The sequence below is a fragment of the Polyodon spathula genome, chromosome 16 (genome assembly GCF_017654505.1).
Source record: "Polyodon spathula isolate WHYD16114869_AA chromosome 16, ASM1765450v1, whole genome shotgun sequence".
NCBI lineage: Eukaryota > Metazoa > Chordata > Actinopteri > Acipenseriformes > Polyodontidae > Polyodon > Polyodon spathula.
Genome location: NC_054549.1, coordinates 17,957,697 through 17,983,874, shown reverse-complemented (window position 1 = coordinate 17,983,874; position 26,178 = coordinate 17,957,697). Strand labels below are relative to the sequence as shown.

Sequence of the window (26,178 nt, the reverse complement as noted above, 5' to 3'; positions counted from 1 at the left end):
TGATCGTTTACACTGATCCCCGCGCTAGGTTTACAGTGCCTGCTTTACCAGTTGGTTTGGAATGTTTTAGGGAGATGGTTCTAATGGATGGCTGTGATATGAATAGTGAGGCAGTATTAGTAATATACAAGGACACATGGGAAAGCAGGGGTTGGGTTGAACGAACGTTCACAACAGACAGACGTGGGACTGGAATTTATTTGGACTTTTATCTAAAATGAAAGCGGACAAGAAAAAAACAAGATAAACTGACCAAATGCCTTAATTAAGTTACAACTAAATGTCTCATTTAGTTGTATATCTATCACCACATTTTATTACAACTTGGCTTGATTGGGTTACTTATTCCTAGGTGACATTTTTTTTGCATTTTTATTCTTCAGATATTAGACCTTGTTGACTTCCCAGTTTATTTCCCAAACTACAGATACTTTCTAATTTCGTTTGGGGGTAAATGAGATGACACAGAGGAAGTTAATTTTGCTATTGCTGAAGACATGCGGTATATCAATATTGGAGCACAAGGATTGATTACAAAACATAATTAAAATGTAATTCACAGTTGTCTATGTCTTTGGATAGTCTTGACAAAGCTCTATTCCAATCACTGGTCTCTATTGTGTAAATTATTCATAACTTCTAAACACAGCCAGAATTAAAGGTAAACCTTATAAAGAACTATGTTTCTGTTACATACTGTATATGCCAAACTTTCAAATGCCATTTGCACAGACAAATAACTGATGAATGCATCAACTAAAACTTGTATCACTGCTTAACTATGTTCCCATAGTAAAGCAAAAAACTGAAGTCCTCTATTTTGAATGCACAATGGATATATTATGGAGATGATCAGAGGAGGGAAGGATACAAAGAACGACAGCATTCCCTCACAATATTCTCTTTATTTTTAAGGTTTGTTGGTCATAATGACTCTGATTGCCATTATAAAGCACCCTTTATTGGTTCATTTAAAAATGTAAAACTAACCTCCCTTATTTGCATTGCGTCATGAGAAACAACTTGCTAATCTAAATTCATGTAAAGCCCTTTTATCACGTTCAAGTGATGGGGCAGAGGAAAGTTAGCATTCCAAATAAACAATTCCTTTTGCATGCACACATATTGATTTAAAATTACCTAATTACAGATAGACAATCCTGTCTTTCCCTAGAATAAGAGAGACACTGTCTACAGAGCAGATATATTATATCCAGTGTTGCCCCATTCAAGAAAATCTAAAACAAAACAGCACACACGTAAATCAGGCCATCACCCCCACAAAATACTTTATTGACCACAAAGTCAAACACATTTATATATATATAAAAACAATATCAAATTAAAACTGCTGCAAATTAAACTTATAACTCCTCTTTTCTGTCTCTTGAGTCCAGAGCTGAGCTGGTGGTAGCTGTGGGATCTCTGCTTTCTGAAACTTTCTGCTCAGTCTCTGCAGAGGAGACGGAGGCATTAATTGTGGAGGAGTCTGATACAGGCCCAGATTCTGAGTCTGTTTGGACCTCTGTTACTGGAGCCTGTTTCTCTGAAATAGAGTCTGTTTCCTCTTTGATGTCTGTCTGTGTGTTCCCTGGCGTCTTGGCAGTCTGTTTTGATTCTGCTGGGCTTTCTTTAGCAGCCCCTTGAAATTCTGCATCAACTGGGCTAGAGAGCATTTTCAACAGCTCTTCTGCTTGGATTCTCTCCTGTTCAATAAACAAACATGTTTGTGTTCAAATATTGTTGAAATGTAATTGTTAAGCAATGTTGTTACTGAGGAAATTCTACAGTTTTGCCCTTCCTAGTTGACAAATGCAATTAAATTGTTTCACACAGTGGAAAACACTACACTGAGGATCTTCGTACAACTGGTGCAGAGACAGTCGCTCTTCCAGACTCTTCAGAGCTAGTAGCGCCTCCAGAATCTCTCCAGTTGACCATGATGCTTTAGGGATGCCTGTAGGAGCTTCCTATTGACTGGCTGGCATTTATTAAATTTCTTATGTTTCAGACATGAATCTACATTTTCTAAGAATTGCATTGTATACCTAATATACACACACATAAGATTATACATGAATTTAGTATATGACTTGAAACTCTCACCAGCCCTGCACCCAGTCCTGGGTTTCAGAACTGCTATAAAATTACATAATTTACTGAAATGATCAGCAGCCAGGAGTTTGATGTTAAATAAATGGCTCCTCCCTTATAGCTGCATGAGAAACTCCTTAGTAAAGCTACAATCTCACAGGTGACTTATTCATGCTGTTCATTTTAATAACACTAATATCTAATCAAGGGGAGATCTGAAACTCAGGACTGGCAGTTTAATCTTATTCAGTTTAAAGAAGTATTTGGTCAAAACTACAATGTCACACAGTAAGCACAAGATAGTTCCTTGTCAAACCAAATGTCTGATGAGATTCCCAACCCCAGACAGGCTTCAGCAGGCTGTACCTTTTCATTGTGCCTGGGGTCCAGAGTGAACCAGATTGCCACGGCGCAGCGCTGTCCCTTCGTCACGGCTTTCACTCCGTGAGGGTTCTCCTTGCCAGCTCCAAACCCAACAACTCGACCACACTTCGGCCTGACCTCCGCCTGCAGTTACAAAGGAAAAGCGTCAAGTCACTTAATGACAGACGTGCAGGTCTGGTGAAAGGCTTGCATTTTGCACTTGTGAAAGCATCTCTGTGTGTGTGTGTGTGTGTGTTCTGAAAGTGACAGCTTGCTGCTTCTATTCAGAGTATTATAATAACTTTGAGAGGTGGTTTTCTCGATATAGGGTTCCACAGGTGTCTATAAAACAAAGTATCAATACGAAATCTACATTTACAGTATATGAAATCATTTCAACCAATAAATGTCCATTGAAATGCACATTACATCTCAGAGGAGCAGTTCCAAAGATATGAGACACCATGCTGTACCCTAGCGTCTCTCATTCATTTTATATCAGCAGAATATTCCTCATGGCTTTTGTATAACCAGTAAAAACACAACTAGCTTCATATGCAGGTGAATATTTGCAGGTAGAACATAAATGCCAGCCAGAAACATCAAGAAAAAATTGAAAAGCACTCAAAAAAAAAAGAAAAAAGTGAAAATAAACAGGCTGAGAAGTCAGTTTATTTTAATCTAGTGTGAACTGTGTACTGTATTTTGATAATGGTTTTGGAGGAAACTGGGAGCAACACAAAATGTCCAATTTATGAGCAGAGACAAGTTACTGCAGAGGGATAGCCTACTTATTCACGAAAGTAGTTTGCAACAAGTTATTTATAGTTTTTAAAACATTTATGGAAGGGAAGAAATGTTTTCTGTACACTCTAGATGTGTAATAACAACACTGGAAGCTTTCTTGTGCAATGTCATGTGAACTGCACACAGAAATCCAATACCACCATTCTTACTGGTCATTTTTTAAATGGTTTTGCTATTTGGGGTAATGCGTTCAAGTTTTCAGTAAGAAAGGCATTCTTCACATCCAGTGTCTGGTCTTTTTGAAAATGTCTGGTGTTTTGTGAATATCAGTGTTGTAAACAGCGTTTGTTTTAAGTGATACACAGTTTGCTTAGCAATAGAATGTATTTGCGGTGTGGTCTGTCTCAGAGATCCGTTCACAAACTCATGGAAATGCTGAACATTATTAGGGAGTATGGTTGAGACAGACTTAAAGCATATAACACTGTGTGTATTTCAAGACAACTTACTGTAACTGTTTTCGCGTCTAGCTCTGTGAAGATCAAATTGCCACCTTCAAAGTCATCATTCAGATAAAGGATTGCACTGAAATCACAGAAGAATAAAATCAGTACATACAAACTAAAAATGCTTAGGTGTTATTGCACAGTGTAACAAAATGTAATAGAATTTTGCACCCCCTGGTGGACAGAGGTTGCAGGTCTCCTTGAATAGGGCTGTTTTAAAACAGAACACATGCTATCCAGTGGACAATGTTGGAACTAAAAGGAGAGCCACTTTGGGAATTTCTAAACTTCCCTGCTAACTATACTTCTCACTTTGACTTGTCTACACAAGGTCCCTAGATCTTTTGCCATTGGCCTTAGAGTGAATGTGGATAACTAAATAATGCCATATATTTTCTATTCACTGTATGCATCTTTAAAGTGTAGTTTTGAAAGACATCTAGCAGACATGTACTTTCATTTTGAAACATCTGGTTCTAAACTAGGATAAAGAAAGCACTTCTATGCTCATGCCACCTGGAGATTGAAATTGAACCCATCCTTCTTTCCTGTCAGTAACCAATCAGCAGCCTGCCCCAATGACATGCTTTGCAGCCAGTAAGATGCTTGATGCCACTAACATGGCTGACGAGAAATGACCTAGGAAATGTAATAGATTTTCTGTAAAGCAAGCAAACTGAGAACTGTCTTTAATCCTAGTGCAGTACCAGATATTTAAAATGAAAATGTACTGTAACATGCGTTTATTTGCTCTGCACATTTGAGTTCCGTACAGTGAATGCACGTGTGGACAGTATTTGACACTTGAGGCTTTGCGCAGCCCAAGCCCTGCTCTTGTACCTGTAGTCCCGGTAGGTGTAGGCAGGGGTCTCTTTAATGCACTCCATGGCCTCGGAGTTCAGTAAGCAGTTATCCACATGCACGGAGTGACTGAGATCTTCTCGGCCCTCCTGTTTCTCTGAAATACAACAAGCACAAGGTTCCAGGCACAGGCTCAAACTGTCCTCACTGTGGCTCTCATTCACAAAGCACAAGGTTCCACACATAGGCTCAGACTGTCCTCACTGCAGCTGTCATTCACAAAGCACAAGGTACCAGACACAGGGTCAAACTGTCCTCACTGCAGCTCTCATTCACAAAGCACAAGGTACCAGACACAAGCTCAAACTGTCCTCGCTGTGGCTCTCATTCACAAAGCACAAGGTTCCAGACACAGGGTCAAACTGTCCTCACTGTGGCTCTCATTCACAAAGCACGCAGTTCCAGACACAGGGTCAAACTGTCCTCGCTGCGGCTCTCATTCACAAAGCACGAGGTTCCAGACACAGGCTCAAACTGTCCTCACTGCGGCTCTCATTCACAAAGCACAAGGTACTGAATATTTTATGGGGAAGCTTGAAAAAAAGAAGAAAATAGAAACTAGATACACTATTTTTTTCTTGCTCGTTAACACCCCCCTTTTATTTACAAAAAGAAGCCTAAAATTTGCACTGAGGGAAATGAGAATATGGCCTACTCCTGCTGCTGCTGCAGTTCTGTCTTGATATCAAAGACAACACAGCCATCGAAACTAACACTGGCTGGATAAGCTGTATATGTAATACGTTACTTGTTGCCCATTTCTGTATGACTTTATAATGGGATGGAGGCATATTTTCAGTTCCCAGTAGAGACCAGGATATCGTGGGATCAGAACAGCCCTCCAGATCATTACTTTTATATTGGCTAAGCTGCAGGGATAGTAACAGACAGAAGAGCAGAGGACAGCAGCCACCCTGCAGACAGTCAGCAAGGCAGGAATCTTGGTTCTTGAGGTTTCCTAGCACAGCACATGGAGCTGATCATTTCAAATACACTGGCTAAGACGCTGGGCCATTTGAAAGGCATTTCTGTAACTCTTACACGTGTTCTGTCACTTGGTTGTTGACAACATTCCTGCACACTAAAGAATCATTTTCTGCAGCTCTTTCCTAACTTGGAGCTGAGAGTTGAAGATGCCCTCCAAGGACAGCAGATTATTCTGTGTTGTCAGCATGCCCTGTGTTAACAAACACAACAACATGGCAGCTTGTCAAGTTTTACGAGTTAGACAAGCATCAAATGATTATTACACTGTCACCCATCAGTGAGTCAGCCACTGGACAGCAAAGGGACACTGTTAACGCTCACTCTTTCTTTAGTTAAGCATTGAAAATGGTGATGCTCTGTTTCCTCACCGTCGATGGCGGAGCGACAGACGAGGTGTGTGTAGGAGAAGTACAGCGGCGTCTCCAGACGGAAATACGACTCAAGAACCTTCCGCACCTTCTCGCTGAGGTCATGATACAGCCGAGCACTCTTTAGGGGAACCTTGCCCTCTTGTGCCAGCTGCAACTCCAGAGACAAAAAATACTGAACACACAATCTCAGGCTGCGGGGTGCTGTAATCAGCAATGTTAGTTTTACACTTTCTACAATAGCTTAGCTTTGTATGCATTCGGCTTTATCAGAAAGTATAGCTGGTTGGCAGTCCTGTTTGTTTACATGCCCCATAAGTAGTTTATGAAGATAGAAACCTGCTTGTTTCTTTGTCACATTGTGAACAAAATAGGGTTATACATTACATCTTCACACTCTATAACAGAACTGTTAAGCTGACTATATTTTACAGAAAAAAAAGCTAATAGTTTTGTTATTGACCATCAGAATCATCAAGTGTTCAGGACAACTATGCTGGCTGTGGAGCAGGGTAAGCTTCTATTAATCCCCACATAGAAATGAATCTTTTCTGGAAACCTTGTCTAGGACTGTATATACTGTATCTGCCACAGCAGTTTTTTAATAAATGAATCAACTCTACAAATGCATACAAACACCTGCTGTACCCTAGTACACTCTTTTGTGTAAATAGGTGGTTCCTCACATGACTGACTAATCTGTTATGCAATGGTAACTCTGGTGTGCATGCTGTAATATATCCTAGTCTCAAGTGTGTTTCAATCATGACTGGAAAGACTAATAGAGGGCGCTTCTCTTCCCAACTCTCATGACGGAGTCACAGGGTAGCCTGTGCTGTCTTGGCTGCCCAAGGTGGCCCTACACTCCCATGAAGGAGTCAGAGGGTAGCATGTGCTGTCTTGTAATGTTTAGGATAAAAGTAAAGAGGAATAAAAATAAAATAAAACACAATAAACTAATTGAAATGATCGGAATAAAGCAGCTTGCCTTCAGTGCTTTGAGGACAGTGACTCCGTGGAACTTCTCATTGGGTGTGTGCGGAGAGGGAGTCCCTCTGTACCCATCCCCCTTCAGAGCGGCTGCCTGGGGAGACAAAGCAACAACTCAGCACAACATAAAGTTCAAAACGGCTGGCCTAATTAACATATACCTGGATTAAAATGTTATGCAATGGGAGTTTTGAATGTTACGACAGACAGCAGCATCATCTTTGTCTTAGCTGTTATGGCATGCGTTGCTGTCTTACAAGAGTCATATCACATGCTGAAAAAGCACACTTGCATTATTTTCTCTGAACTGTATTGCATTTGGAGGGCTGAACACCTGGGCCAATGCTCCCTGTGGAATCCCCAGCAAAGACTGCCAACTTTGCACAGCCAAGACACAAACCTGTGCTCCCCTGACTGTCTGCCTCATCCTGCACACCATGTGGCCCTGTCCTTACCAGCTGAGTCACTCGAGGACCCCGTCTCACTGTATCTTACTTGTGCTTGTGTTTAACCCTTTGCGGTCCTATGTCGAACCAGGTCCGACATCATAATTTTCCCTGTCCGACATCATCAAAAAGATGTCAAGCACAGGTCTCTAGTTGTTTTTTCTCTGGAAAAAGCAGAGAAAACCTTTCAATGGCCTAGTGAAACCGAAAAAAGGGGGGGGGGGGGGTTTGGCTCATCTGAGCAATACACATAGCCCCTGCACCACAGAGAAAACAAACACATAGCCCTTGCACCACAGAGAAAACATGGACATAAACAAACAAGATAGTTGCTTCAGCATCCAGCTTTCAAAGAATATCACAGACATTTGCAGAGCTTTTTGAGATGTTATAGTAATAAAATAATGACTTGGATTGCGTTTTTGAGGAGTTTGGTGATAAAACAAGTGATCAGGAGATGATTTATCAGTATGCACGACTATGAAGAGGTATGTGATAAACACAGCGAACAAGGAGCGGGGCGGGGCTGGAGATGCAGTATTGAGTGTCCTGTTGAAACTGCTTTTAAACCAGTTTTACTGTGAAAAAAAAAAAAACTTTTAAAACAGCACGTGTAAAATAAACAGCGCGTGTGAAAATAAATTGGACCTGATGTGCCTGACAGATGCAGAATAAATGGACTGCAAAGGGTTAATCTTTCGAGGCACTCACATTGGACAAATGGTGGAGCTCCCTGCATTCCTCTTCTGTCCCCACCCCATCCAGCACCGCCCTCTGAGACCCGTTCAGCTCCTTGGAGGTCATGCTGACGGTGATACCATCGAACAGCACATTGCCACCTGCAATCGTTAGGGAAAAGGGTGTTACAGAAGCAAGGTGTTCCATGACAGACAGCTCATTCCTTTACTCACCTTCTACTAACACACCAGATCCACTGGGCTGAAACGGGACACACTCCAGGAATGCCCTCTTCATTCTGATAGGGCTGTGCGGACACTCGGATTTCCTGAGTAAGTAACTTTAAGCAGTATTTGTCGGCAGGTAATAAATAAATCGAAACATGGCACATTATTTCAAGTGTGGATTTCAAAACAAGAAAAGCTGTCCTTCCACCACCGGGTCACAATCGATACAAATCGTTACAAAACAATTGTTACAAAACTAGCAAATGCAGCTGATTCATCATGTAAGCGTGACCTTTTCTTTGACCTAACTCAAGCCACCGCTGTAGAAACAGGTATGTATTTCTTTGTCGAGTTTAATCAGAGATATCACCTTGACCAGAATTACAATCCCACAATTCACTGCCAAAATTACGCATTTCTAAAGAAAGTGAAAACAAAGAATGTCCTATAAAAAAGGACAATAAAAAAGTTGACAAATAGTCACTTAAAAAAGACAAATGTTTGCTAGTTTGATCATGATGCTCAATAAAGAAACCGAGGGACTGTACTGTTTTGTGTTGATTAATTAACTCTGCCATGCCACAGCTCCCATGGGCGATATTTTCTTGTGTGCGAGTGCATCTTGTTCTTTGGCTTTCTCTTTCCTGTATATTTGGCGTATGATTACAGCAACGGCTTCTTGGCATATTAGACAAGCAGCCCTGTCTTTAACTTCTGTGAAAAAAAGTTTCACTACATTTTTCCTGAAATTGCCTGTTCCCTGTACCGCAATTCTTTTTTTTTGGACCCACGTTCCATTTTTACAATATTGCCTGTAATAGTGCAACAGTGCAATTCATACTACCAGTACAGTACACCCAGAGGACATGTGATCTGTACTTCAAGGGTGGGTGACTTGCAGTGGACTGATAGAATTAAAATAACTCAATAACAGTCCGTGTCTTTTGAAATATTTAACTGCCAACATATTTAACATACAGAAATTAAACACATTGTATTTTTGAAAGTGCGTTTTTTATAATGAATTTGTATGCTACCTGTCTGCAGGCCACAGTGTGGGCATCCCTGGTTTAACCTGAAGGCACCAGCTTTTCCCTGGAAGACCAGGCCACTCCTCCTCACCTTCTCTGACCAGCTGGGTGATTTCGTTCGACTCCTTGCTCTTCTCCTCCACCAGGTTCTCTATCTCCTTCATCAGGTTCCCAATCTCCTCAGAGATCCGGGCTGCTGTCTCCCGTTCCGTCCTGCAGAGAGGGGGTTGGGGTTACAGCCACAGAGACGCACTTATACAGGCCTTCAGACCAGGTCATGAACCGGACTGTAGGGCTCTGAACTTGGCTGCTCGCATTGACACAACATTTCAATACATTAAATATACAGAATGCAAAATTTCCACTGTCAATGATCAGATTAACAATGATGAGCTCGAGAGCTGCTCTCCAGTTCCAGTTGACTGCCATGTGTAATGTAGGCTACTGTAGATCAGCCTTTATATTAGCAAGCGCCAGCACCCTCTAGTGCACAGCAGGGTACTGCCAGCAAAACTAAAGAAAGCTTGATCCAAAGTGGCAAAACACAAATGGCGCTGGCTCTTTCTTCTAGAAGACACCGAGCAGGTCTAGTCTGTGTTACATATACAGTGCAATCTATGGCAGTCCTCCAGAACTGAAGAGCAGCAGGATATTGACTGGCAGCTGCATCTGGATTGTATTGTATTGCATTGTATTGTATTGTATTTCCCAGTTTGAACACTTCTACTGATTTCATTCTTACTTTTGTTTGTCTCGCAGCCTCTGAGGCATGATTTCTTCAGGGGTCCACGTGTCCTAGAAGTGGAAACAAAGAGAAATCGGTCATTATCAGAACTTACATACATCCCTGGGAGACAGCTTAGGTCTTCCAATTCAGGACTTCTTCAAAGCATTTCACCCGAGCGTATTCCTAATGGTGGGCACAGCTTTAGTTGTACTGTCCCTTCCTTATGGAAGTCTGCCCAGCTGTATTCGAAATTGTACTTCAGTTTCTCAGTTTAAATCTTCTCTCAAACATACCTCTTTTTTGCGGTCTTCTCTTCTTAGGCTTCCTAGGTTTTGAAACTGAGATTTTGTATCTTGTTTTTCACCAACGTACTTGGGAAATTCTGCTTTTATCTTGTTTGTATTTAAGTTTACAACGTTTATACATCTGTGGACATTTTATTGTGCAGCGCCTTGGGACACTGTATGAAAGGTGCTATATTTAAATTGTTATTATTATTATTATTATTATTATTTATTATTATTATTATTATTATTATTATTATTAAACCATTCATTAGCATCTGCCAAATGATTACTAGAGTAAAGATCACAAGCTTTTGGTTGGCAGGTATGGGTGCCATCACAAAGTTCTCTATAAAGACATATCTAAAGTCCTTCATGGAAATGATTCATCTACCCTTACAAAAGTTACCACAGTAACTTTCCACAGTTATTTTGCATTTTCCCCATGTTTTTTCCATTGTTATGCTATGCATGTACCATAGTTTCCCACGGTTTGCAATGGGTTTTTGTTTTTTTTAATGCTTTACCATACCTCTGGGCTTTACAATGCTTACCTGTGCTTACCCGACTACACTTTGTTATGCTTTTACTGTGGGAACTGGAGGCTATTCCAGTCAAATGAGTTTCTAACTTGACAAGCTTAAAATGATCAAATAAACTGTTCTTGTGGATTAATGAACTGAATCTATTTTCAAGTAGCACTTTTACCTGTTTAAAATAAGTATGTGATGTGATGTAACAATCCGCATCCCTAGCTGCACTTCTTTCCTAGAAACAGGTCACTATTTCAGGGGCCATTTTAGTGCTGTATTTACCTCCTCAGGATGCCCGTGTTGCAGGTGATATTTATCATTAGGGGTAGAAAAGAGAAGAAGTCAAAGTGCTTCACGTACCGGGTCAACAAAAGCGATTCCAAAGATGTCATAGGCGAAGTACAGCAGTTCTTTCTCCAGGAGAGACTGCTTCATGTATTGCTGGATATTCTGGGAGGGAGGGGGGGGGGAGGTTAACGTGTGTTACAGACTAATCCAAGGGCTTCAAAGACTAGGCATAGTTTTCATGACATTGCCCCAAAACATTTTGTTTCATGTTTTCCAGGCCCAAAAGATATACAGTAGTAACTAGACAGGGTTTATAAAAATACATTTAAAAAATCAGTAACTTTGTTTGAAATAATGCAATATAAATAAATGGAAAGATATTATCCATATGTAATAATGAAGGTTACAGTAACATTGTCACAGTGCTGCACTGCGGTGCTGGTGGAGTTGGTTCTGCAGCATTGCTCAGCAGAGCTCTTGGTCTTGCCCTGGTTGCTATGAACAGCCTACCTCTCTAGCAGTGATTGTTGCAGCCCTCTGCTCCCCCAGCACTGCCGAGTAGTAAGCCAGGTTCTGAATCATCACATCATCATTGGGTCGGAAGAGGAGGTAGGTTTTTGCACATTCAATGGCTTTTTCATACTTCTCATCTGAAACAGGAATGGATACGTTTCAGCCAAACCAATGGGGGCTCGGTTCAAATTTGTAGCTTTTAGACTCCTCTTGCAAAACCTGGGGATGCTTATGTGCTGACTGTGTCCTTGTATCTGTCTGTCTGTCACACACTGCATGGTGAACATGATAACAGCCTTGATTTTGCACCAGTCTTCACTAAAATTTATTTACTTGTTATTGCTATATTCCGATAAACTTTTACACAGATATTTGATTAAGCGATTCTATTTGATGGTTTCAGGTACTGTGTGATTATTAAGTGTTTTGAGGACCCTCTGCATGTGCACGGACTGGTTTTCACAAACACTTTATTGCAAAACATTCTAAAAACATCTTATGTTGTCTATAGAGGTCAACGTCTGACAATTCTGAAGTTAAACTCATTTGAATGTTTTTTAATATGCAAGGTCATTTTGAGAGCAGTTCAATTAAGAATGCATGAAAGAACAGGGAACATATGCAGATAGAGGTTATTCCACAGCTATCACTCCTGTCTCAACCTGTCAGATTGTAGAATTAAATGAATTAAAGATGTATGCTTGTCTCATTTGTATTCTGCCTATAAAGAAATACAGTCTCCAATATTAATTGAAACTTACACATAAGTGTAATAGTATAATATAAGTGAATATGTGTGTAGGGTCAGATTTTACATTACCACTAGAAAATATATTTTGACAAGACTATGGAGCAACAGGGCAGTCCCATTGTGTTACTGTACAGGAATGGCCACTCACTGTTGTAATAGGCAAACTGCAGGTAGTTGAAGTGTGCAGGGAGGAAGTCCTCAATGGGTTTGTCCCGGCCGGGCCTGGTAGCCAGCTCCACAGCACAGTTCTGTTTGCAGTTCAGCACCTGAATGTAGTGATCTGAGAGAGAGAGACAGAGAGAGAGAGAGAGAGAGAGAGAGAGAGAGAGAGAGAGAGAGAGAGAGAGAGAGAGAGAGAGAGAGAGAGAGAGAGAGAGTTTACTATGTTTTTTCCAGCTTCTAATTTTATTGATCACAATTTAACGAGCTGCTTTACAGATATATGCAATAATGAAAGGACAGACATTCCCAGAGCCCCAGACTTAAATACTCTCCATTAACCTAGGCTTATTAATGTCAATATCAAGTTTCATCAACTGGTAAACTGTTTAATATGGTTTATTGTAATGCCAGCAAGTGTCTTCATGTGCTTTACTTGCTATTACAAGAACAAGAGTCTGATTAAAAACCTAGACTTTAATAAAAACACATTTTTAAAAAAGTGGTAATATTTATTAATTTACTTATTTTAAGTATCAACATTGTAGTTATGTATAAATGCCATGTGTAATTAATTATCAACACACTGACATAAAATTGGGAGAAACTGAAAAAAAAAACATTATTGGTCATTTTTGCAAAACTGAATTTGCTATTCCCCAGAAGGAAAAATCAGCAGCCCAATCATAATAATAATAATAATAATAATAATAATAATAATAATAATAATAATAATAATAATAATTATTGTGTAGAAGAGGTCACCACTGTGTACCTGTGATTGTGTAGAAGAGGTCAGCACTGTGTACCTGTGATTGTGTAGAAGAGGTCTGCACTGTGTACCTGTGATTGTGTAGAAGAGGTCTGCACTGTGTACCTGTGATTGCCTGGAAGAGGTCAGCACTGTGTACCTGTGATTGCCTGGAAGAGGCCTACAGTGTGTACCTGTGATTGTGTAGAAGAGGTCTGCACTGTGTACCTGTGATTGTGTAGAAGAGGTCTGCACTGTGTACCTGTGATTGCCTGGAAGAGGTCAGCACTGTGTACCTGTGATTGTGTAGAAGAGGTCTGCACTGTGTACCTGTGATTGTGTAGAAGAGGTCAGCACTGTGTACCTGTGATTCTGTAGAAGAGGTCAGCACTGTGTACCTGTGATTGCCTGGAAGAGGTCAGCACTGTGTACCTGTGATTGTGTAGAAGAGGTTTGCACTGTGTACCTGTGATTGCCTGGAAGAGGTCAGCACTGTGTACCTGTGATTGCCTGGAAGAGGCCTACAGTGTGTACCTGTGATTGTGTAGAAGAGGTCTGCACTGTGTACCTGTGATTGTGTAGAAGAGGTCTGCACTGTGTACCTGTGATTGTGTAGAAGAGGTCTGCACTGTGTACCTGTGATTGTATAGAAGAGGTCTGCACTGTGTACCTGTGACTGTGTAGAAGAGGTCTGCACTGTGTACCTGTGATTGTGTAGAAGAGGTCAGCACTGTGTACCTGTGATTGCCTGGAAGAGGTCAGCACTGTGTACCTGTGATTGCCTGGAAGAGGCCTATAGTGTGTACCTGTAATTGTGTAGAAGAGGTCTGCTCTGTGTACCTGTGATTGTGTAGAAGAGGTCTGCACTGTGTACCTGTGATTGTGTAGAAGAGGTCTGCACTGTGTACCTGTGATTGTGTAGAAGAGGTCTGCACTGTGTACCTGTGATTGTGTAGAAGAGGTCTGCACTGTGTACCTGTGATTGTGTAGAAGAGGTCTGCACTGTGTACCTGTGATTGTGTAGAAGAGGTCTGCACTGTGTACCTGTGATTGTGTAGAAGAGGTCTGCACTGTGTACCTGTGATTGCCTGGAAGAGGTCAGCACTGTGTACCTGTGATTGTGTAGAAGAGGTCTGCATTGTGTACCTGTGATTGTGTAGAAGAGGTCAGCACTGTGTACCTGTGGTTGTGTAGAAGAGGTCTGCACTGTGTACCTGTGATTGTGTAGAAGAGGTCTGCACTGTGTACCTGTGACTGCCTGGAAGAGGTCAGCACTGTGTACCTGTGATTGTGTAGAAGAGGTCTGCATTGTGTACCTGTGATTGTGTAGAAGAGGTCAGCACTGTGTACCTGTGGTTGTGTAGAAGAGGTCTGCACTGTGTACCTGTGATTGTGTAGAAGAGGCTTGCACTGTGTACCTGTGATTGTGTAGAAGAGGTCTGCACTGTGTACCTGTGATTGTGTAGAAGAGGTCAGCACTGTGTACCTGTGATTCTGTAGAAGAGGTCAGCACTGTGTACCTGTGATTGTGTAGAAGAGGTCTGCACTGTGTACCTGTGATTGCCTGGAAGAGGTCTGCACTGTACTCCAGGTAGTTGTAGCCGTCATAGTCGTAGGCCCCCTCGCAGATCGCACGGCACTCCAGGTCAGCTGAAAAGTAGGCCTCCAGGGCCCTCTCGAAGGGCTCGATCGCGGGCTGGAACTGATCATCACTGTAAAGCTTCACCCCCTGCCGGAACTCCTCCTGCATGTGAAAACACAAAATCAACTGTGATTGAAGACAGACAGAGGCATCGAGTGGCACTGCAGCAAAAGAATTACCAAAAACAATGACTGCTGATTTCACATTCATCTATTCAGTAACTTTTACTTTTTTAATTATTTTTTTTATGTGTTATTTAAGATTGGCCCTAGCACAAAATATTTCAGCGCAAACTATACAAAAATAAGGAGTTAGCTTAAGCTTAGCTTAAGTCTGTTATTTTTAAAGGAAAAAACCCACAGAAAATCGTTAATTGTATAAACCTAGAAACGAACAATTCAGTAACAGAATTTTGGGGGGCAGGTCGATCCAGAACTTGTTTTCACGATGAAGTTTGCAAACTTACAGACGGTAGCAAAATGTTCAAAATCTTGGGGCACGGAATGCAAGCACAATCACACTGCTATAGTTGTGTACAGTACACTATATCTGCCAAAGCGTGGGGTTACTGGCGTTTAATCTAAATAATAAAGATGGCTTGGAGCAAAATTCATCTATTACAAGATTCACGATGTCCAACTCTACACAAATGCAACTTGAAAGAAAGGGAGTCAGTACTGGGGCTGTGCTGATACTCGTACTTTACACAGAGTTACCTTTAAGAAGTATGTGTCAGCAGGTATTAAATAAATTAAAACACAACTATTTATTAATGCATTGATTTCAAAACAGGAAAAGCTGTGCATCGGAAGCACATTTTCCTCTCATCCGGGGCACTGACATTTTTACTGCCTACCAAGGCCATAAACTTACAATGAAGATATGCTGCAAAACTAGCAAATGCAACTGATTCGTCACATAAACATGACTTCACCCTAGCCGAGCTACCGCTGTGGAAACTGGGATATGCATTTCTTTGTCATGTTTAATCAGAGTTAAAACCATGCCCAGGAATACAATCCCACAATCCACTGCAAAAATGACATGTGTCTAAGGAAACAAAGGAAAGCGGGGGAAAAAATTATTTCATATCAAAAGGATAAAAAAGTAAGACAAATAATCGCTTATAGAATATAAATGAGTTTGATCACGACAGGTTCTATATTAAATAACACTGCCAGTGTTATTGATTGATAATAATTGTGCAAACAAGGGACAGCGAGGGACCGCATTGTTTTGTGTAGAGAAATTAACACATTTTATTCAATTTAATTAATACCTAACAACTTCAGATTTCTTAAAGGTAATTGGTCGTAAAATGTTTCAGCACAGCCCTAATCACTATTATACTGAATACAGATTTGACTGGGGGGAGGCTATCTATTGTGCCACTGTATTGTATTATTGTACTGCACATCAGTACAGTGCACTCACTGACGTAAGTGTGGGGTTACGGTGGCTATCCATGAGTCTGAACATTAGGGATAGCCATGGTTCAATTTGCCCATACCGGTAAGTTTGAGGAAAGTTTCAGGGCTACGCTGCAGGGAAGTTAGTTTGATCAACTTATTATTCATTTCAAGCAGCATGTTAAGTTCTTTTTTTACAGAACACACTAGCTCTGTCCTGTCCTCTTGTGTGTCAATACTAGCCAAGGCAATTCCAAACGTAGGCAAGCATCATTAAACACCCACACCTGCTTCAAGCACAAGCAGCAAGAAGGCAGCCAAGTGTTTCATAGGATACTGGAGCCCAGTGGAAATGTCTAGGAATTTGCCTGTAAAACTGATCACTGGGGCAGCGTATCGCATCTAAAAGGTGTTTTCATTTGCCTTTGATGTCTTTTTTATTTTATTTTTACCTAGAGCTTGGTCCTTGCCGGCAAATCAATAACAAAGTGGTAGACTACTAGATGGTGCTGGCTCTTACATTTTAAAACACTGGCTGATAGATACAGCCTTCGTTAGATATATAAATAACAAATACTCTAGAACTGAGGAGCAGATCCTGAACTTCGGGGATAGAATGTGAAGACACTTATTTACTGAGACAGATTCATTCTGTGGCTGTAAGAGGCAAGGGCTGGACGTAAACACGTAACCTTGTGGTTTACAGCTGTGATCATGTTTCAAGTCTCTGTCTTGTTGCCTGTGTGTCTCACCATGTGTGGCTTTGCCTCCAGGTCCTTGAAGTCAGACTCCTGCACTCCTGCCATCATCTTGTAGTACTCCAGGTTCTGCCTCATCTCCTCGTGCTCGGGGTTAGCAATGTAGAACGTGTTGGCAGCCGCGACAGCCTTCTCCAGCTTGTTAATCTGAGGGAAGAGGGCGTGCACTGAGTTCTGCTTCTATTAGAGACCAGTTGGATCATCTCCCTGCTACAGAGTTGTGCATTGTCTGTTGCCAAATATTAAAGGATGCAGTTCTGTTACTGAGTTTAATGCTCTTTTATTGGAGCGTCAAAGCTTTTTTATAAAGGTGTGATGCCCTATGTATATATGCTACCTGTTAGAGCTCTGTTTCTTTCTGCCTTAGTTACCCAGATCAGCTATACTTAACAGGGTTTGACCTTTCTGGTTATTTCAACTGGTTCACTCTCAATTATTCTCATAATGTAGGAAAGGTCTCAGAGACAAGTCCTTCAATGCAGTCTTGTTTAATTGAACAGTCAGCAGTCACAGATACATGTAAGAAAGAATTCTAGATTCTCCCCAACACCCTAACAGGCAACTCCATTATCAGCTCAATGCTCAAGAGATGAGCCCCTATTTATATCCCTCGGAAGTCATGCCTTATGTCACCTGACAAACCATTCCCAGAAACAACACAGGTTTATACACAGGATGTTTATTATCATCACACAAGAGCAGTCAATAAACACAGCCTGTTTGAATAATGCAAAGGAGACTGCCGAGACGAGCAACAAATAATTATACAAAGATAAGAGGAAGTTAATCTGGAGCTCGGTTACATTTTAACATTTGTATGCAAATATTAAGTTGTCAGCAGATATTACACGATAATATCTGGGAGAAGTACAGGCGTGGAAAAGTACAGAGCAGTTTCGAAGCAGAAAGGAGAAATTGCATCTTGAATTGCTTTAATCAAAAAACAGAGGACATTGGGGAAACACAGCAGCAGCTCAAAGTCAAACAGCCGCGTGTGTTTTTCTGATAACAAACAAGCTGAAACTCGGAGCAGCTGATTCAAATTCAGCGCCGTTTTGAGACACGGGCGAGGGGAGGAGCCAACAGCACAGCAGAACAACGCAGTTAAACGAGGCAGTCTTCCCAGCGACAGCGAGTGGAAGTGACAGCGAGTGGGAGAAGTACAGGCGTGGAAAAGTACAGAGCAGTTTCGAAGCAGAAAGGAGAAATTGCATCTTGAATTGCTTTAATCAGAAAACAGAGGACATTGGGGAAACACAGCAGCAGCTCAAAGTCAAACAGCCGCGTGTGTTTTTCTGATAACAAACAAGCTGAAACTCGGAGCAGCTGATTCAAATTCAGCGCCGTTTTGAGACACGGGCGAGGGGAGGAGCCAACAGCACAGCAGAACAACGCAGTTAAACGAGGCAGTCTTCCCAGCGACAGCGAGTGGGAGAAGTACAGGCGTGGAAAAGTACAGAGCAGTTTAGAAGCAGAAAGGAGAAATTGCATCTTGAATTGCTTTAATCAGAAAACAGAGGACATTGGGGAAACACAGCAGCAGCTCAAAGTCAAACAGCCGCGTGTGTTTTTCTGATAACAAACAAGCTGAAACTCGGAGCAGCTGATTCAAATTCAGCGCCGTTTTGAGACACGGGCGAGGGGAGGAGCCAACAGCACAGCAGAACAACGCAGTTAAACGAGGCAGTCTTCCCAGCGACAGCGAGTGGGAGAAGTACAGGCGTGGAAAAGTACAGAGCAGTTTCAAAGCAGTTTGAAAGCAGGTTGACGGCTGCAGAAGAAACTAAACTTAAAAAAAAAAAAAAAAACCCTCAACATGGTCTTCAAGCCAGTAATCTGTGACACCTGCTTGATGTGGGAAATCCGAGAAAACCCAGCAGAGCTAAACCAAGTGTGCGTAAAGTGCCGCGCGATCCAGGACTTGCATAAACTAGTAAGTATGCTAGAAATGGAGCTGGAAGAAGTGAGACAGCAACAGGATCTTGAGGAACTGGCACACCCACAATTCATGGAAGTCTGCATCACCCCTAACAGACTGAAAGCCACCAGGGAGATAGAAGGTCAGAACAGCTGGGTTCAGGTAGGCAGAAGCAGGGAAAAAAAGAAACTTCGTCAAACACAACCACCAGAAATCAAAACAACCAACAGATTTGAGTCACTTCAGAATTTTGATGAGCAGAACCAACAACAAGAGAATGAAAGGAACAACATCCAGGACCCTATTGACAGTGGTGACCAGACAGCAAAAAGAAGGGAGGTCATGATTGTTGGGGACTCCATATTGAGAAACACAGCAAGTTCAATTCGCAGTTTGGACCCCCTTACTACAACAGTGTGCTGCCTTCCGGGAGCCTCGGTCAAGCACATCACTGAAAACGTGGACAGGCTCCTAGAACGAACAGGAGACGACCCGGTAGTAGTCGTCCACATCGGTACAAACAACATTGGAAGAGACAGACCAAAATCCCTGCAAAACAAATTCAGAGAGCTAGGAAGGAAATTAAAAGAGAAAACCAAAACTGTGGTATTTTCTGGTATACTACCCGCACCTTGCAAAGGACCATATGGACAGCTGGAAATAATTAATCAAAACGAATGGCTGAAGACGTGGTGCACACGGGAAGGCTTCACCTATCTTGATCATTGGACCACATTCTACAACGAGGACTATCTGTATAGACGGGATGGACTGCATTTAAATAACAAGGGAACTAGTCTACTCGGAGAAAAGATCCTCGAGCAGGTTCGGAAGCATTTAAACTAGAAAGGAAGGGGGGAGAAATCAACAAAAAAACAGAAGGGAGACCGCATCAAAACAAGAACAACAACTCAGGTAAGACAACCATTAAATGTATTTATCTAAATGCTAGAAGTATCAGAAACAAAATTCTAGAACTTGAAGCTACTGCACTAACAGGTAACTATGATGTGATAGGTGTTACAGAAACGTGGTTATCTGAGAGTGATGGGGACGAATATAATATTTGTGGGTATACACTGTATAGGAAAGACAGGCAGGACAGAAGAGGAGGAGGGGTAGCGCTATACATAAGAAACAGTCTTGAAGCCCAGGTGTTAAACCTGGACAAAGAAAATAAAACCGAATCAATATGGGTCAGAATAACAGACAAAAATTCAAAAGGCATAATAATAGGAGCATGCTATAGACCGCCAGATTCAGACGGTGAGCACAATAATCTGTTATACAATGACATTAGAAATGTGTGTAGCAAAGGAGAAGCCATACTAATGGGGGATTTCAACTTCCCCCAAATAAAATGGGAAAACCCGGTGGGTAGCGCGAAGGATGAAATAGAAATGGTGGAAATGACAAATGACTGCTTCCTAACACAATTTGTGAAGGCACCCACTAGAGGGGAGGCATGCCTTGATTTAGTCTTTTCAAATAACGAAGATAGAATAACTAAAACAGAGGTCAGAGAACCACTGGCAAACTCAGACCACAACATGGTCTCATTTGAAGTGTTTTTTAAATCCCCAAAAGTAAAGACTAAAGCTAAGGTTTACAATTTTAGAAAAGCAAACTATGAAGGTATGAAACAGAGACTAACAGAAGTAGATTGGAGTAAAATAGAGAAAACACCCACAGAAGAAGGATGGTTGTTCTTCAAAAATGTAGTACTAGAGGCGCAAAACAATTATATCCCTAAAGTAGACAAATCTAAATGTAAAACTAAATTGCCAAAATGGTTTAATAGATCAATTAAAAAAAATATTCAGCGAAAAAAGGCACTTTACAGAGCATTAAAAAAGGACCAAAAAGAAAGTACACAGAAAGAGTACACAGAACTGCAAACGCAAGTCAAAAAGGAAGTTAGAAAGGCCAAGAGAGAAATAGAAATAAACATTGCTAAGGGAGCTAAAACCAATTCCAAAATGTTTTTCCAATATTACAACAGCAAGAGAACATTCAAAGAGGAGATTAAATGTTTAAGAGATACAAATGGCAAAATCGTAGATGAAGAAAAAAAAAATAGCAAATATATTAAATGATTACTTTTCACAAGTTTTTACAAAGGAAGATACTGACAACATGCCCCACATGTCATCCAGTTCCTATCCAGTTTTAAATAACTTTAGCATAACTGAGGCAGAAGTGTTAAAGGGACTAGGAGCTCTTAAAATAAACAAATCCCCTGGGCCGGATGAGATCCTCCCAGTAGTACTCAAAGAAATGAAAGAAGTAATTTACAAACCGCTAACCAAGATCATGCAGCAGTCTCTTGACACAGGGGTGGTACCGACAGACTGGAAAATTGCAAACGTAATACCGATCCACAAAAAGGGAAACAAAACTGAACCAGGTAACTACAGACCAGTAAGCCTGACTTCTATTATATGCAAACTTATGGAAACTATAATAAGATCCAAAAATGGAAAATTACCTATATGGTAACAGGGTCCTGGGAGACAGTCAACATGGTTTTAGGAAAGGGAGATCGTGTCTAACTAACTTGCTTGATTTTTTTGAGGATGCAACATCGATAATGGATAATTGCAAAGCATATGACATGGTTTATTTAGATTTCCAGAAAGCTTTTGACAAAGTCCCGCACAAAAGATTAATTCTCAAACTGAACGCAGTTGGGATTCAAGGAAACACATGTACATGGATTAGGGAGTGGTTAACATGTAGAAAACAGAAAGTACTGATTAGAGGAAAAACCTCAGAATGGAGTGTGGTAACCAGCGGTGTACCACAGGGATCAGTATTAGGTCCTCTGCTATTCCTAATCTACATTAATGATTTAGATTCTGGTATAGTAAGCAAACTTGTTAAATTTGCAGACGACACAAAAGTAGGAGGAGTGGCAAACACTGTTGCAGCAGCAAAGGTCATTCAAAATGATCTAGACAAGATTCAGAACTGGGCAGACACATGGCAAATGACATTTAATAGAGAAAAGTGTAAGGTACTGCACGCAGGAAATAAAAATGTGCATTATAAATATCATATGGGAGATACTGAAATTGGAGAAGGAATCTATGAAAAAGACCTAGGAGTTTTTGTTGACTCAGAAATGTCTTCATCTAGACAATGTGGGGAAGCTATAAAAAAGGCTAACAAGATGCTTGGATACATTGTGAAAAGTGTTGAATTTAAATCAAGGGAAGTAATGTTAAAACTGTACAATGCACTAGTAAGACCTCATCTTGAATATTGTGTTCAGTTCTGGTCACCTCACTATAAAAAAGATATTGCTGCTCTAGAAAGAGTGCAAAGAAGAGCGACCAGAATTATTCCGGGCTTAAAAGGCATGTCATATGCAGACAGGCTAAAAGAATTGAATCTGTTCAGTCTTGAACAAAGAAGACTACGTGGCGACCTAATTCAAGCACTCAAAATTCTAAAAGGTATTGACAGTGTCGACCCAAGGGACTTTTTCAGCCTGAAAAAAGAAACAAGGACCAGGGGTCACAAATGGAGTTTAGAAAAAGGGGCATTCAGAACAGAAAATAGGAGACACTTTTTTACACAGAGAATTGTGAGGGTCTGGAATCAACTCCCCAGTAATGCTGTTGAAGTTGACACCCTGGGATCCTTCAAGAAGCTGCTTGATGAGATTTTGGGATCAATAAGCTACTAACAACCAAACGAGCAAGATGGGCCGAATGGCCTCCTCTCGTTTGTAAACTTTCTTATGTTCTTATGTTCTTATGATAACAGTATGAAAGTGTCAGCCTGCTCCCTTCTCCAGAGAGCAGATGAAGGGTCCCAGTGTATTAACCTTTTTACGTACTATATTAAAATCGCCTTGCTTTGTCAGTGTCAATGATGTATATCATCTTTGTCAGATGAATGGGTTTGAAGCATGGTGCGTGGTGCACTCCGGCCACTTAAAAACATATTTAGCAGTTGGCATAAGATCAAAGGTCATATGGTTATCTCATTACATGGGGTGTTTGGATTTTAAAGTTTCGGTTTTTAAGTATACTACAGCTGTGGCTAAAAGTTTTGCATCAGGTAGAATTTTAGGATTGTGGCATACTTTGAAAATAACTATTTAAACATAATTTAGATATTTTATTTAACATCATGTAATGGAAGACAGATTTATATCGCAAAAGTCTACCAGAAGCCATAATAGTAATACAGTATTTCATGTTAGATTTCAAAATGTGTTTTTTTTTTTTTTTTTTGGGGGGGTTTTTTCAGTTTTGTCAGGTGTCCGTTATGTATATGATAGCGGTGTGTAGTTCGATATGTTCATGTAACTTTATGAAGCCAAATTCGGTAATTATCGAGTGTGATGCAAAACTTTTGGTCACAGTTGTAGGTAATATAGAGTTGTAAAGATAATAATGCAAACCGTTAACAACAAAACAACCCGAACATCTGGAAAATGTTTGTACACGTTATTTTTGGGCATGCAGTTAATTAAAATATAGGTACTGTACAACGGAAAGGTACTGCTGCTTCCTGGTACCTAAATCACGTGTGTGGTGTTTGTGCAGGAGCTCATAACAGGGTACACGGGCTGGTGTAGAGTTCTGCAATGCCCTGCCTGCTTTAATTGATGGATACAAAGGAGCGGCTGTCTCCTCCTTGGAAGACTGAGAAAACGAGCAGCCAGCAGTGTTGCGCTCACTACGTGGCAGCGGACTCGCGGGGGAAGGACTCTTTAAAATCATAGGTGTGGGGGTTGGGGTGTTATCTCAGTGTTTACCAGCTCGACATAGTGTGACAAACGCGTTTAAACTTTTAATAATGGCAAAGAAATTGGAAAACGAACCGTTTATGCATAAAACTGCAAGCCTATTGTAGTGTGAAATATGCTACCATTGCAGAAGGATATTTTTGTTATTTTTATTTTTTTTTGTTTAAGTATACAAACACCAGTGCATACCTTTGTTTTTATAATGTACTTGTATATTTTCACAACTTTTAGTGTCTTCCTGTACAGTGTAAACATATTACTGTACTCGATAACAGTTAGCAGACATTCGGCAAATACATATAACCCAGGGCCTAAACTGCACGTCATATATCTGGAAACCTCACTAATGCACTCTGTACAGTTGCATTAACAATACATTAACAATACAACTGTGGAAACGTTTCATTAAAAATAAAGTTACATTTTGGTTTAAAATGATGGTTTGTCATATGTAATCTCGTTGGATCGAGTATAGCAATAATATCTGCTCCAAACGGTGCGGAGTGATAATAAGCTTGGAACCGATTTTGCAGCTTGCATACTGAAATTAATAATGTTTTAAATTAAGTTATCTGTAAAACACCAGGCTGGTACATTTTTATTTAAAAAGTACACTGGGTTGCATTTGTTGCATAATAAATGCATTTTGACTTGGTTTTAAGTTACCTACCTTAAAATAAGCCACTTGGAGGTAATTATAAGGGCTCCTCTTCCTAAACTCCAGCGCCACTTCCTCGCTGACTTGGTGGAGAGATGCGGGCCCCACTTTCTCCATCTCACACTCATGTATGCACGCGGCCCTTTTGACCACTTTTTGGAAAAAGCCGAGGTCTTCAACTGGTCCCATCCCTGGCAGCGCCATGCCCAAGCCCGGGAGAGGTTCACCGAAGCCGGTCTGATTGGCGCAAAGGAGACAACAGTGTGCCTTCGCCCGGCGGAGTGCCCCCTTGTTTCGCAGCGCTCGCTCCATGTTCAAGATGACCGATTTCCAGTCTCCGGTGTAATAAGCCTCGATCGCGTTGTCGTACAGCAAATCATAGGGCTCTAACGGGGCATTGCTGTTCAGCTGTATGTCGGCAGCGGACTTTGGAAGCTGGGAGACGGCGAGAAGGAGCGTGCCAAGGAACCAGAACATGGTGATCAATCGGGCCGCGCTGATGGTAGCGAGAGACCTACAGCGTTCCACTGGGTTGGTATCGTCTACACTGTGGAGGAATCCTAAACTCTCAGCCCCACCGTGGGACACGCTCCGATTGCAGGAGGTGGAGTTAGCGGAGACCCTCCGAACACTCCCTTTAAACATCTGTGCAACGCAAAACACAAACAAGCTACTGAACTGCACTCAACGATGTGTATTTGTTTATATATGAATAAGAATAGCCAGCACGTGAAGCAAGAAAACGTCTTCAGTTCAGAGATGAAATACACAATGTAACCGAAACTGGTTTCTTTGTACTATGCAAACTGAATAACTATATAAAACACTTGCATTAATATTACAGCAGTGTTACCTCCCTTTCACTCAAAGCGAAATAGGACGTCTGCCAAATAAAAATGATAATAATAATAATAATAATAATATAATAATAATAATAATAATAATAATAATAATAATCAGGATGGCACTGTGTGTAACTGATGCATATACCTGTAATAAATTGCTATTATCCACTGTTAATAATGGGGATTTACACCAAACACTGATTTAGAGTCGGGAGTTGCTAAGTCTACCTTATAAAGGACTTTGACATTCTTTGAAATATTTATTTAAAGTTCAACTTCTTGCAAAGCATTTAGGCTTGGCCTTGGACTTATATTAGCTTTGAAAAAAGTTACACTTTTGCTACTTTAGATTAGTGACATCACAGTTTGTGGGAATTTGCCATTCATGACTAGAACAAATGAGATTCGTTGTTTCAATTTAGCCCCTATTTACAACCCGCTGCCGTGATTTTACTGAAGCTTGCTATCGCTGGTTTCCCCACCAGGGGGCGCGCTATTGATTGTCCTATAATATGACGGCAAATCTAGTAAGTAACGTGAGAAGTGCATATACTCTCCCATCAAAACAGAACGACCATTGGACATCTAACCTGCTCTTAACATGTGTATTAGTATTTAAACCTGCTCAGAACATTGACCATCCCAGTGCTTTATAGCAAACAACATCAACACAGTTTTCTTTTTCTCTGGCAGTCAGATTGTCTTGAAATAATACTGGGTTGGTACAGTATTATTTTGGTGTCTGTTTTTTTCAACGTCTCAGTACTTTCACATACTTGCCCAGTGTAGCCCTCGCACTAAATCCGGTGCATTGCATTAAATAAGCGCTTGTGTAACATTCTAACAATTGTTCACAGGTATAGGTGTCCAGGGTAACACTTC

At 40.9% G+C, this 26,178-nt stretch overlaps 1 protein-coding gene across 1 annotated transcript; it reads right to left on the bottom strand.

Moving 5' to 3' along the window:
• Nucleotides 1-872: 872 nt before the first annotated feature.
• On the bottom strand, nt 873-25,109 carry LOC121328843 (prolyl 3-hydroxylase 1-like). The gene is made up of 15 exons (XM_041273941.1): nt 24,464-25,109; nt 17,108-17,260; nt 14,859-15,048; nt 12,543-12,674; nt 11,641-11,780; nt 11,203-11,292; nt 10,041-10,093; nt 9,390-9,511; nt 8,074-8,201; nt 6,915-7,010; nt 5,927-6,077; nt 4,551-4,668; nt 3,714-3,789; nt 2,461-2,601; nt 873-1,706 (listed from the first exon to the last, which is right to left on the bottom strand). The coding sequence occupies exons 1-15, from the start codon at nt 25,094-25,096 to the stop codon at nt 1,365-1,367; spliced, it is 2,565 nt and encodes an 854-aa protein (XP_041129875.1). The 5' UTR covers nt 25,097-25,109; the 3' UTR covers nt 873-1,364.
• Between the last annotated feature and the right edge of the window lie 1,069 nt (nt 25,110-26,178).

Bases quoted from the DNA above. Each gene is read 5' to 3' on its own strand.
- LOC121328843 (XM_041273941.1), bottom strand. From the start codon at position 25,096: ATGTTTAAAGGGAGTGTTCGGAGGGTCTCCGCTAACTCCACCTCCTGC. The intron at 3,790-4,550 runs GTACAAGAGCAG...CTGTGATTTCAG, and splicing joins TACACCTACCGGGACTACAG to TGCAATCCTTTATCTGAATG. The intron at 2,602-3,713 runs GTAAGTTGTCTT...TTGTAACTGCAG, and splicing joins TAGACGCGAAAACAGTTACA to GCGGAGGTCAGGCCGAAGTG.